Source organism: Astatotilapia calliptera, chromosome 5, assembly GCF_964374335.1.
Source record: "Astatotilapia calliptera chromosome 5, fAstCal68.1, whole genome shotgun sequence".
Classification (NCBI taxonomy): Eukaryota; Metazoa; Chordata; class Actinopteri; order Cichliformes; family Cichlidae; genus Astatotilapia; species Astatotilapia calliptera.
Window position 1 is genome coordinate 33511293 of NC_137426.1, and position 12364 is coordinate 33523656.

The 12364-nt window shown below is 42.1% G+C and overlaps 1 protein-coding gene across 1 annotated transcript; it reads left to right on the top strand.

Annotated features, from left to right (window-relative positions):
- Window positions 1-1370: 1370 nt before the first annotated feature.
- On the top strand, window positions 1371-11641 carry LOC113022978 (solute carrier family 41 member 1-like). The gene is made up of 10 exons (XM_026168982.2): window positions 1371-2703; window positions 4276-4383; window positions 4643-4714; window positions 6019-6163; window positions 6256-6402; window positions 6797-6941; window positions 7040-7119; window positions 10127-10261; window positions 10434-10582; window positions 10689-11641. Exons 1-10 carry the CDS (start codon window positions 2509-2511, stop codon window positions 10866-10868), a joined length of 1356 nt encoding a protein of 451 aa, XP_026024767.1. The 5' UTR covers window positions 1371-2508; the 3' UTR covers window positions 10869-11641.
- The last annotated feature ends 723 nt before the right edge of the window (window positions 11642-12364 follow it).

Consider the following 12364-nt stretch of genomic DNA (forward strand, 5'->3'; position numbering starts at 1 on the left):
ACAGAAATGTTATATTTATTACAAGTCAGAATTCATGCTTTTTATTTTCTTTACTTATTTTTTGCTAACCTTTTAGCAAAAAGGTCAAAATGTAAAGTATTGTGTTGCTATAGCAACGACATTGCAGTATGATTTTTATACCGCCTAGAAATTTATATCGGGGACATTATACTATGGCTAAGCCCTGCTGCTAATGTTACAATGTGCTGTGGCTACACACTGTGAGTGATATCTTTATATGTAATCAGAGAGCAGAGATAACAATTACAGGCTTGTGAATGAATGTCATACAATGCTCTCTCTTGTCTTCACTAAAGAGAACATCTGCCTTATTCATAGAAGATACAATGATTGGAAAGAAACACACACTAAAGCACTCAATGCACAGTGATACACATAATCAGCATGCTTCTGGGCATGCATATACGCAGTATTACCATAATCCAGTGGATTGTATGACGAGTGAGATACATGTCTTTAACTTTTTGATAGATGTTCCACGTTGGTTTTAAAAGTGAATCTAGCATCCAGCCAGAGTCCTCGGTATTTCTAACTTTTATGGGACAGATACTGTTTTCCTACTGAAAGCAGGACCTGTTTCCTTTTTATTACATAAAATTTACTACCAAACTTTGAGAGGAAGAGGTGCAGTGAATCATCACTGACATTGAAATGTGGACTGAAGCTGCCTCTTCGTTTGGCAACAGGCCCTTTTGAGATTTATTTGAAATGTAATATGAGCTCCGGGATCTAGAAAAGCCTTTTGGTGTTTTGCTGGTGCGTTAGTGAAACAGAGAGATGTGAGGTGATCTGAGATGCCAAAAAGCAATGCTCAAGAAGATTAATTTAGTTACAGCTCAGTGTTTAGCAGCTGTTGCTTCACTGTTCAAAGTACAGGAAGAAGTCAGAAGGGGGAGCTGTAGAGAGTGGAGCACCAAGTCATGTCTCAAGGACACTTTTCAGCTGAGTCACTGTCTTCATGTACGTGTGTCTGAGACAATGTCGTTTACCAAGCAGTCTGCTTCATCTGCTCTCCTGTTTTACATTATTTTAATATGTTTACTGTAGTTTGACCAGAGGGGAGGAAAAAATGCTCTTTTTAAACACAAAGTTGCAGAACTTGCCCTATTTCCATCTTTCTGTTCCACCTAAAGCAGCAGTTTATCCACATGAAGAAACAGCAGATTATTATTGCTGTGCCATGCGTTGCTAATGATTACTTTGTGTAACACAGAAGAGCAAATGACATAAGAAGGTGTGACGTAATGATCTCTGACAGACTGTAAATATCAGTTAGTGGCAGCGTGTGTGCTTCCTCCAGTCAAAGAGGATACACTGCATCCTCCGCAGGCAGCAGCAGCACCACGTGTCTGTGACAGGTACAGCACCTGCTGCTCTGAGTGCGTCACCCACTCAGAGTGTGAGGAGAAGGAGGAGCTATCAAAGAGGGGGAGAGCACATCTGCAGTCTCCTCTGAACTGATCTGAAAACAGACCAGGAGGAGAGAAGAGTCCTGATACAGCCTGGTCACTTCTGCTTCTACTCAGACATCTTTCTGATCATCACGCCTGCACACACACTCGTGTGCACTTTTTCTGTGACTGCCACCATCACAGAAAACGTCACGACTCATCGATCCACCTGGAAGACGAGGGAAGCCCTACCAGAAGAACAACAACAATCACCCTGCCTCCTCAGACAAGCCTCAGACGTCAGACCGTCCATCAGCGCAGCCTAGGCCGACACCGCGGCGTCCCACAGATTAAAATGAAGAAGGTGCTCCAAAGCAGTGAGGCTCACACAGAGCAACAGCACGGCAGCGAGGAGATAGCGAGGGAGAAGGAGTGGCAGCACAGTAGGGCTGAGAAGAAGCTGCTGGCCTTCTGGATGTCCTTGTCTCACAGGACCTGGACCTTCTTCAGGCCCCGTGAGAGGCCGGGATTCCAGCGCTCCGCCTCAGCCGCCCGGCTGCTGAAGAGTGAGGCGTGAGGAGAGAAAGACAAGGGGCATGTGTGTGGCTGGAGAGTGTGTGTGTGTCTGTGTGTGCGTGTGTGTGATGGTCTGTCAGTAGCACAGTGTCAGAAGAGGCCTGGCAGACCTGCTGTCAAGTGGTCCTGTGTGTGTGATTGTGTGATTGTGTGAGTGGTCCATTCAAGTAGATGAAAGTTTCCATTCCTCTGGCTAGTCCACCATTTGCAAAAGCACTTTGTGTTGCTGCCCTGCCAGTCCTGGAGTGACAGGTGAAGGGCAAAGCACTGTTTACTTCTTCTTTAAGCATTGTTTTTCATCACCTGTGACTTAACGGCAAGCCTGGATTTTTGTCACAAGAACTTAACAGTCTGGAAAAAGGAAATCTTCTCTGTCCTGGTTGCAACTTCTTACTCTAAGTGGATCGTTACATTCTTTTCAAACTAGCCTTCACGGATTCAGCTCGAAAGCTGAGTTTGTGGACACTCCTCGCTAGAAACACTTCAGCTCGAGGCAGGGATGGGTTAACAGGGATCAGCCATGGTGGTGACCCATCTGGCTCTGGAGTTTCGTTTCCAGGGGAAGAAGCTGAGGGGCTTCAAGTGCAAACTAACCCGCTCAGCCCGCAGCTTCCTGCCAGAGAACTCATGGATCATTGCAGCCCAAATCCTGCTGCCTTACCTGGTGTCTGGTCTGGGAATGGTGGCAGCAGGAATAGTCATGGATGTTGTGCAAGTATGGAAACTAATTATTTTCAATGTGTTAAATTGTATACACTAATTTCTAATTAGGTATGATTGTAAAACAGGTTTTATAGTGACAGTGTTTAATGTAACCTTGAATGGTCAGTAGTGAGGATGAAAGAGGTGATTATGTCATTCCCTATGTATGCTTTGCAATCAAACCAAGATGTACAGAAATAATAGGAACAAATGTTAGTGGTAGGCTGAAATATGAAGATCAGCCGTCTTCCATTAAGGATTCAGTTTTATTTATTAGCAGATATCTGTACACCTAACGCTGTGTCCACAAAGGAAGCTGATTATTGATTGCTAGTGGACATTTCAGGCTAGGTAACACTCTAATGTATTATATATATATATATATATATATATATATATATATATATATATATATATATATATATATATATATATATATAGCTACTAGCTAACCTTAGCTGGTAATTTGTACTCCACCCTCTCACACAACTATGGTTATTTCTTGCTCCACAAAACAGAAATAAAGTGGCAGCCAATATGTTAAAGTTGAGGCCACAATATTCAAATCCAAAGTCCAAAACTAATGAATGATGTCACTTGGTCACGTGTAACAGCGATGGCCGTCTTACAGGCAACACTTTACTTGCTAGCTTTTTTTTTAAGACTAAATGAAAGATACAAAAAACGAACATTTGAAGCATATTACATACTTTTACACTTTTAAAATGAAGTAAGCTTTTAAGTGGACTGAACCATTGTTCTGTTTAAATAAATGAGGAGTCTTCACATCCAGTTTAGTCTCTGAGTTGCTGCTGCTACTGAAAGACTGAACAGACCGTGACGTCTGGTGCTGCTGCAGTTGGATACATGCTGTTCTAAATTTACTATGAGATAAATCATACACCCATTCCTAAATATTCATACACAGCCTAAACCCATAAATCCAAAATCCGGAGTAATATACTAACACAGACAAGTTCGACTGTTTTACCAGCATGTTGATAGTGTAGCTGTATGATGCAAAATGCTGCAGAGTACTGTCAATGTTCTGGCTGCCTGTTTTAGCTAAACACCATAACAAACCTTTGTTAAAGGTTGTGTCAATTAGCTTGGGAGAAAATCCTTTGGACTAATGTTGTAAACATTAATTAAACCAGAAGTTAAACTTGGTTTGAGCGTGTCCATATTTATGAAAATGCAGGGGTCTTACTCTGAGGTAGTCAGCTCTCCCACTGCCAAAAATAATCCATCAACCCCTGGAAATTATTAATGTTGCTGCTTTCTTCATATGAAAGCACTGGTGCTTATCTGACCACAAAGAATGTGATTAGATAAGAACACAGTGACCACTCACCCACTGCAGTCCTAGTATTTATTAGACCACAAATCTGGAGTGTGTATGAGTGATTTGATCAGATAGAACCGGCATGTCCTCAACAAAGCTCCAGGAGATCACTTGCTGTGTTTTTCACCTATAAAAGTGGTGAAAGGAAAGAGAGAGTGACCAGTTTAAAAAATAAGGGGCCAACTGTGTTTTAGCAAACAGTAGCTTTACTGTGCCGTTTTTTTGTTTTGTTTATTTTAGCACTGGGAGGTGTTCAAGGAGATCTCCGAGGTGTTTATCTTGGTGCCAGCCCTCGTGGGTCTGAAGGGGAATCTGGAAATGACACTGGCATCCAGACTGTCAACAGCAGTGGGTGGAAACACACTCACACACCTAGTCTTTTAACACAAATATACCTTTAAAACATTACATGATAAACTGACATTGATACAGCATCATTGAACAAGAATTGACAATCAACACATGTGATTTTCTTTATCAAATCTTTCCAGGATTTAGACTGTACTAATAAATAATCTTGTCTGCCAGTGAGCATTGATTTTACACATTCACACTCGAGACTGTGCGATGGAGCAATATGATTACGTAAACCTGTTTGTGCCCACAGGCCAACACAGGGCAGATGGATGAGGCCCAGCAGCAGTGGAGGATGGTGTTCTGTAATCTGGCTCTCATTCAGGTGACACTGCAGCACAACGCACTCTTCATCCCATTAAAAACACACTCCATCACTTCGCCAGTTCGCTGCTGGCTTCGTGACAATCCGCTTAAACTCAAAAAGCTTTGCTGGGGTGATTAGATCGTCCTCCCTTTCAAGACGCTAATGTAGCTCAGCCAATTAACCACACATGATAACAGTCGGGGATGATTAAAAAATGGGAGATCAGATCAGATATTGAAGCACAAAATCCCAAAACTGGTTTAATTCAGTGTCTGCTTATGAAAATACACTCTGCAGTGTACACAGTGCGAGCGGCATGAAGATATTTAACCAGCACTCTTCAAAGTATTTAGCATTTCATATATTTCATGGAAGGATACTGTGAAATGTAAAGTCAGTGCTTCAGCTGATGCCCCTGTATGCAACCTGGTGGCAAATTTCACATAGGTGCACAATTTCAGCTGCTTCAGCCTCTAGACAGGCACTCCTGTTTCTGCAAGCTGCTTTGCAACCCACTTCCCTTCCCCAGAGCTCCTCCAATTCACACTGTTCACTGTATTTCTCACTTAATGTCATGTCAGTGATGCCTCCACTGTTCTGTGAGGTCGGCATGGTATCGCCCTCTTCCTCACCTTACACTCAGCCTTTCACAAGTGCCTGTGAAAGGAACAGGGAGTCCCCATACTGTACAATATGAGTTATTGCAGATGGAAAAAGCAGGCACAAAGTGGTCCTGACACTGATATATTTATTGCTACCACAGAGTTTAATACTAGGATTTATAAACATGCCTAATAAAATATGGAATACAAATTAATCTATCTTTTAACTGTTATGGAGAAAATGTTATAGGATGCTGTTCCTTATTTTCTCCCTTATATGTGTTAAAAATGATCAGGGTAGGTACGAAGTTGTATTTGATATAGTATGACAGAGGGGGGATCCTTAACAGGAACATTTCAGCTCGAAACATATAACTGTATTATAAAAACATGTGCAAAAATATCTGTGGGCACCAATCAGATGAGAGTTGGCTTAAAGGGAGAGGAGCTAGAAAATCTCCTCATCTGATAGAACACAGGGCTGCTCAAAGGCCTTGTATAAGGTTAAGCAAGGTTATTTTTTACAAGGAAGTCATGCAGAGCTATTGTAGTAGATTCGAAGAAGGAAAATATGGAAATAGAATCAGAATCTTTAAGCATTTTTGTTACTCTCACAGGGCACATTTGGTGAGATTTTAGTTAAAAGAATAAAATGTCTGAAATCAAACTTGCTCTTTCATTGCTTTGTTTCCTTGTCTTTGCTCTGTCCTTCTTCCTCAGGCTCAGGCCACAGTGGTTGGTTTCCTGGCAGCAGTTGCAGCAGTAGGTCTTGGAGGTCTGACCAAAGGGAGAGTGGATGTTACCCAGGCTGCTGCCCTGTGTGCCAGCAGTGTCACCACTGCTTTCATTGCCGCACTGTCTCTAGGTCAGACAAAGGACCTCGTTGCTCTGGAGGAAGAAACAATGTAGAACACAACATGGAGGAATTCATCTCTGGTATGCTGTGTTTGGTTTCAGGGTTAGTGATGGTGGCAGTGATCATCGGCTCCAGGAAGGTGGGCATCAACCCAGATAACGTGGCCACGCCCATCGCTGCCAGCCTGGGAGACCTCATCACTCTGTCTTTGCTCGCTGGGGTCAGCAGTCTCTTCTTCCTTTACAGAGGTCAGAGGTCATATATAACATTATAAAAGCACCATTTCAGTACACAGTATGTCTCAATATTCTGTACGTTTAAAGAAACAAGATCGCAGCTACAATTAGAGCATTTTTTGTGATATAAAGCAGTCGTTAAAGCAGGTTAACTAAGTCATTACAGCCAGTTATTAGCAAAGTGTTTCAGCCAGGAGAGGGCAGCAGATCCCATCTCTTATTCTTTAGTTTTTATGCTTACAGCAGAAGTAGATGCCAGACATTCTGACAGTCTGCTCTTTCACCAATCCCTGCTCCCTCTCAAAAAAGACTCAAAGATAAAGAGAAGCAATCTTTTTTTTTTCAGTACATGAAGAGTTTGTGGAATATTTTTGAAAGATTTATTCTCTACAATGTTACTCTGCAGACATATGGTACCTGCCCTCTGTGGTGTGTGGTTTCTTCCTGTTCCTCGTCCCTGTGTGGGTCATTATTGCTAGTCGCTCTCCTCAAATCAGAGAGGTCCTAAAGTCAGGCTGGCAACCAGTCATTTTGGCCATGTCCATCAGCAGGTGAGGCGACCTGTCACAGATCACTGTGTCACTTCCTTTTCAGTGTAGGAGTGCAATAGGTGCAACTCACATGTATCGTGTCTTTTCTTCTTCCCCAGTATTGGTGGTTTGATTCTGGATAAAACTGTGAGCAATCCAAACTTTGAGGGTATGGCAGTGTTTACTCCAGTCATCAATGGTGAGTAAAAGAAGAACCAGCCAGTGCAGATATGTGCAGAAAAAAAATTGCATTTATCCGTTTCTTCTTAATTTCCCCTGCAGAGCATTCATGCAAACAGTTAATAAGTGAGGGATAATAAGGTTTGAAATGCACATTTTAAACCTTATTATGCAGCATTTATTAACACTTTAAATACATAAGCAAATTATCCACTGGTATTTTTGAAATTTTGAGAGAAAGCTTTAATTTTAATGGAGTGAGACAGAACACCGAACAAAAATCCAGAAACAAAAATAAATAAAAGTTATGAATTGATTTGGATTTCATTGAGTGAAATAATTATTTAATACCCAAGCAAAACATGACTTAGTACTTGGTGGAAAAGCCCTTACTTGTCAGGGTCCTGGGTCTCCTGACCCAGCATGTTTAGTTCTTTGTGATTTTTGTGTTATTGTACTTGGTGTGAGTTATTCTATGGTTTCTAGTTTCGATCCCTTGCCCTTCATGTTTCTCTGTGTCCCCTCTGTTCTGTGTAAGTCTGTGTCTGCATGTTTGAGTTTCCCTCTGTGTCTTTCAGTTCTTAGAGTCCTCTGCCTTATGGTTTATGTCTCTGTGTTTCTTAGTTGCTGTCTCCACTGTGTCAAGTTCGCGTCTCTGTGTGATACTTCCTGTTATACTTTGAAGGTCCGTGTCTTATGTGAATGCGTCCTGCTTTGCTTGTCTCGTCAGTCCTGATTTCTCCCAGCTGTGCCCTCCTTCTGTGTCTCATTCCCCTCGTTACTTTCCCAGTGTATTTAAACCCGGTGTTTCTCTGAGTCAGTGTTGTGTTGTTCCTCACGCTGTGTGCATCTCCCTGTGAATTTTAGTTTGTTGTTTCCCAGTTTAGTTTACTTTGTATGGCTGTTTTTCTGTGACCAGCAAATAAAGCTGTGGTTTTGAGTTCATCTCTTGAGTCTGTGAGTCCTGCACTTTGAGTCCTCATCTCCTTCCTGCCACACGGCGTTTCATGACATTACTGGCAAGTACAGGGCATTGAGCCCACTGTTTTTGTGACCGGGTGCTTTATAAACTGGTAACCCGAAGCTTCAGTCCCCTTCTATACGACTGATTTCTCATTAACCTTAATGAGCTTCTGCTTTAGCCACTCTTTGTGTTGCCTTGGTGTTTTCATGGGCCATTGTTGTGCAGAAAGACCCATCCAATGTTCTGGCTGAGAGAAGGAGGTTCTCATCTAATATTTTACAGTACATGACCCCTGGATTCCTGCTGAAAAGTCATCCTGTACACTTAGATCAAAAACAGCCCAAAACATAATGTTTCCACCTCCGTGCTTTACTGTGGGGATGTTGTTCGAGCTCGATTTCGACCACAGCACTTTCTCCCAAGCCTTCTTTTATTACTTTTATGTAATGTGTCTTTCCTGGATTTTTGGTTGATATTCTGTCTTTCACCATAAAAATGCAAAACTGCTTGTTTCTTTGGAAGTGAGCAAACTTTTATATTCAGCAGAGGATCAAATAATTATTTCCCCACAGTGGGAGGTAAATGCAACAGCACTAATGTTATTGTGTGTTTTGCATGCTGCCTAATTTTGTAAAATGGTGTAACTGACTCAGCCTGATTCTAAATCCTGCTCCATTAAGTAAAATAACCACACTCATAAACGCGTCTGCAGCAGTTCAGTGGCAACATCAGCATGCTTGTTTATCATGTTTCAAATCTCATTAGGGACGCATTATCCATCTAATGATTGTTGAGACATTTCAGGGATATCTGTTTGATTATGGTGAAACAATTAGTGGCATATCTTCTATGTGTGTTTAAAAATAAATAAATAAATAAAGCTGGCATGTTTTCTGAAGGAGAATGGAGAGCAGGAATGTAGGTTTATGGTATTTTCATCCGCCCTCAGCTTTGAAGAATAGTTCATAGTTAGCTTAATTGCTATCAATAAAAAAAAAAACCCAAAACATCAAGCCAACTGATGTCATGTGGAAATTGTTGAAGCCTGCAAGAGCCCAGCAGTTAATCCCATCATTTATAAGTCCTGCTGTGTCCGCACCCTGACAGCGAGGCGGTAAGCAAGCTGAGCCTTGCTTTTAAAGGGCTTCAAATCTGAGGGCTTACTCAATCATGAGACATTAATGTGCTGCTGATTTCAAGGAGTCTCCTTCCTGTCAAAGTGGGCTAGATCTTTGCTTTGTGGCCAGCCTGCTGTCCACAAAGCGGCATACTAAGTAGAGAGGAATAACAATGGTCTTTACATAAACCACAAGCCTGATCAGAATGCCAACTATGCATTCACTGGCTCTCATTTCCGCAGCATCCCTGCCAACCTCAGTGCTACCCAACACTCCTGCATGTATTGCCATCCCAGTACAGGAAGTGCATTTGCATTCCAATTCAGAGCTCTCCTCTGCAGCCTTGCTGACCAGAAACACTCCTCCATTTTTTTGTTCAAATGAGCCATGTGCTCCAAAGCTCAGCAAATCCTGGAGGTTTTGTTTTTAATGACATCAGCCCAAGGGGTGAGCCGCATTGGGAATAATATGGCACAACAATGAGTATGCCTTTTCCAGACATTCAGAGAAGAAAGCCCCCGGGAGACCCTGCTGTAGGAATAACTGCTGAATAGATTCCTAGCAAAATTAGTTGTTGGACGGTGAGTTATTTTTCCAAGATAACTCTGTTAACTCTCCAGTGCCTGCTCAGCCTCTCGTGTGACTCTTAGATGAAAAGGGAACAGTGGCTTAACAAGTGATGACTGTAATGCACTCTATGATATATGCATGTTTGCAAATACCACAGTAATACAGCCATATTAACACATAAATAAAACGCAACGCAGTGGTTACAAAGTCACTTTGAATGAGCAGTGCTTTCCTGTCATCAGCAACACCACCCTTTCTTTGGTGTTTTCAGTGGAATCTTGGAAAGCAGTTGTGCTTTTTGTCCTGTTATTGCTGCTTTTATTAAAATGTCAAACACGATCAGCTATGCTCAGGACTTGTTCATATCCACACAGGTGTAGGGGGAAATCTGGTGGCCATCCAGGCCAGCAGGATGTCTACTTACCTCCACTACTGGAGTGTTCCCGGAGCTCTTCCGTTCAACATGAGTGAGAAGTGTCCTGGACCCTGTGCTACCTTCTTCTCTTCAGGTTAGATACTGAACAAATACACTATTTACATATGAGTTGAGTTTCAGCCATGTTTGCTTGGTTATGGTTCAAAAGTCAGTCGACTAACTATCAGCCAGAGAGACATGGGAATAGGCTTTTAATGTGCACCTATTGAACAGTCGCTTATGACTTTCTTTCCATGTTTATTCAGATGTGAACTCCAAATCAGCCAGAGTCCTGGTCAGCCTTGTGGTCCCAGGTCACCTCCTCTTCCTGTACACCATCCACCTCCTGCAGGGAGGTCACACTGCCATGACGCCAATGTTCATCATGTGCTTCCTGCTTGCAGCTCTGCTTCAGGTCAGAGATCCTCTTAAAGGTTTTCATTTTCAAAACAACTGTGTACTTTAAAAAGAAACAAAGAGTCTTCATCCTTGAAACATGTGCGACTGCTGTCACTATGCAGGTGGGGATTTTGCTCTATGTGGCCAGCCTGATGGTGCGCTGGCTGTGGAGCAGGGGCCTGGATCCAGACAACTTCTCCATCCCCTACCTGACAGCTCTCGGTGACCTGCTGGGTACTGGCTTCTTGGCTCTGAGCTTCAGGCTGATTGTGATGATCAGCTCTACTCAAACTGGACTTTGATACAAAAACATAGTCCTGCACATCCTGAATGCACTGTTCCCTGTGTGCAAGACGCCAAAACGAACTGAAAAGAAGGAACGAGAGGACAGATGGTGTTATTTCTACACTCATTATCATGAAAAGAAGAATGGAATTTTAGCTAAGGAAACATATTTAGTACGAGGGCACAGTTTCACTCATTAGATTTCTGATTCTCTCCTCATAATTCGTTAAACTTTAAGATCTGCTCTACATTTCTGTTGACCATGAAACAGCACAGCTGTTACCTCTTTTCCACGAACACAGTCTTTAGGCTGCATCTACCAATCAGTGGTGAATTTCATGTTGTAGTCTAGCCTGTAACCACCAATTCAGTGGTTTCATCTTTGGGCCCAGCAATTTGGTAGTACCAGCCTTCTGGCACCAATCAAAGTCTGTTTTAGCTCTAGATTGGAGACTTGCATTGGGACCACACTGGTACAAAAGGGATATTTGTGTTCAGACAGACTGTCAAGCCTTACAGTTACATACAAAGCAATCTGTAGGCAGTATTTGTCCAGCTGCCATTGAATTGTCTTTGTGAAGTTTCTGATGAGGTCAGACGGAGCCTGAGTGGTCTGTAACAGACAGCTGGTACATTAGCATGTAGGGGAGAATAAACACACCAGCCACACTGTCGGATCTGTGTAAATTACAGCCGGCCCAAAGCCGGAGCAGGTAATGTCTGGTGTACTGTTTTGGTCTCTAGTCCACCTGTTAGTAGGATTATTGGTTACTAGTTTAACTCTAATGGTGTATTCCAATCTATCTCATAAATAATTCACCAGAAACTCAAAGCTGAAGTATATTAGTGCTTAAACGTAGTCACCAGTTTGTTGCACTGTGATAAAGACAGCTTGGAGGACTTTGTTTGTTAGATAGTATTTTGCAAGAAAGAATACAATGCTAGCTTATTAAAATTTAACTGTTTATGCTCAAGAAACAGCAGAGTGAGGAGACATCCAAGGGACTGAAATATTTGCTAAAGAACAACTGAGGAATGAATAAGGAAGAAGCTGAGCACTAATGAGCTGAGCACTTCCCTAATACCTCCTGATGATTATTTACCAAAGTAATCAGCTGGGAGATGTTACATTAGTGAAACAATAGCTAGTAAATAGCCTGTAAATGAAACTAATTCCCTGCTTTGCTGCCATTGTTTCCTACTGTGATCTTACACGTTTTTGTATTCCCCCTAATGAAGTACAGAGCTTCACCTTCAGCCTGAAGCGACAGAAAGAGCAGTTTACATGTAAAAGAATGCTACACGAACGAGTATCTACTTAGCTGGGTTACTTGAGGTGACAAAGAAACAGCAGGTAATAATTTGGTTCAGCCTGTTGTCCAAACATGCTAATAGCTATTGTTCTGTTTTGTTGGTAATGAAAAAGTACACAGTTCTCATTATTTTAGTTTCATAACTGCAGCAAAAACAGGCTGTTACTGTGATGGAAAGCAAAAATATCTGATAGTGTTGG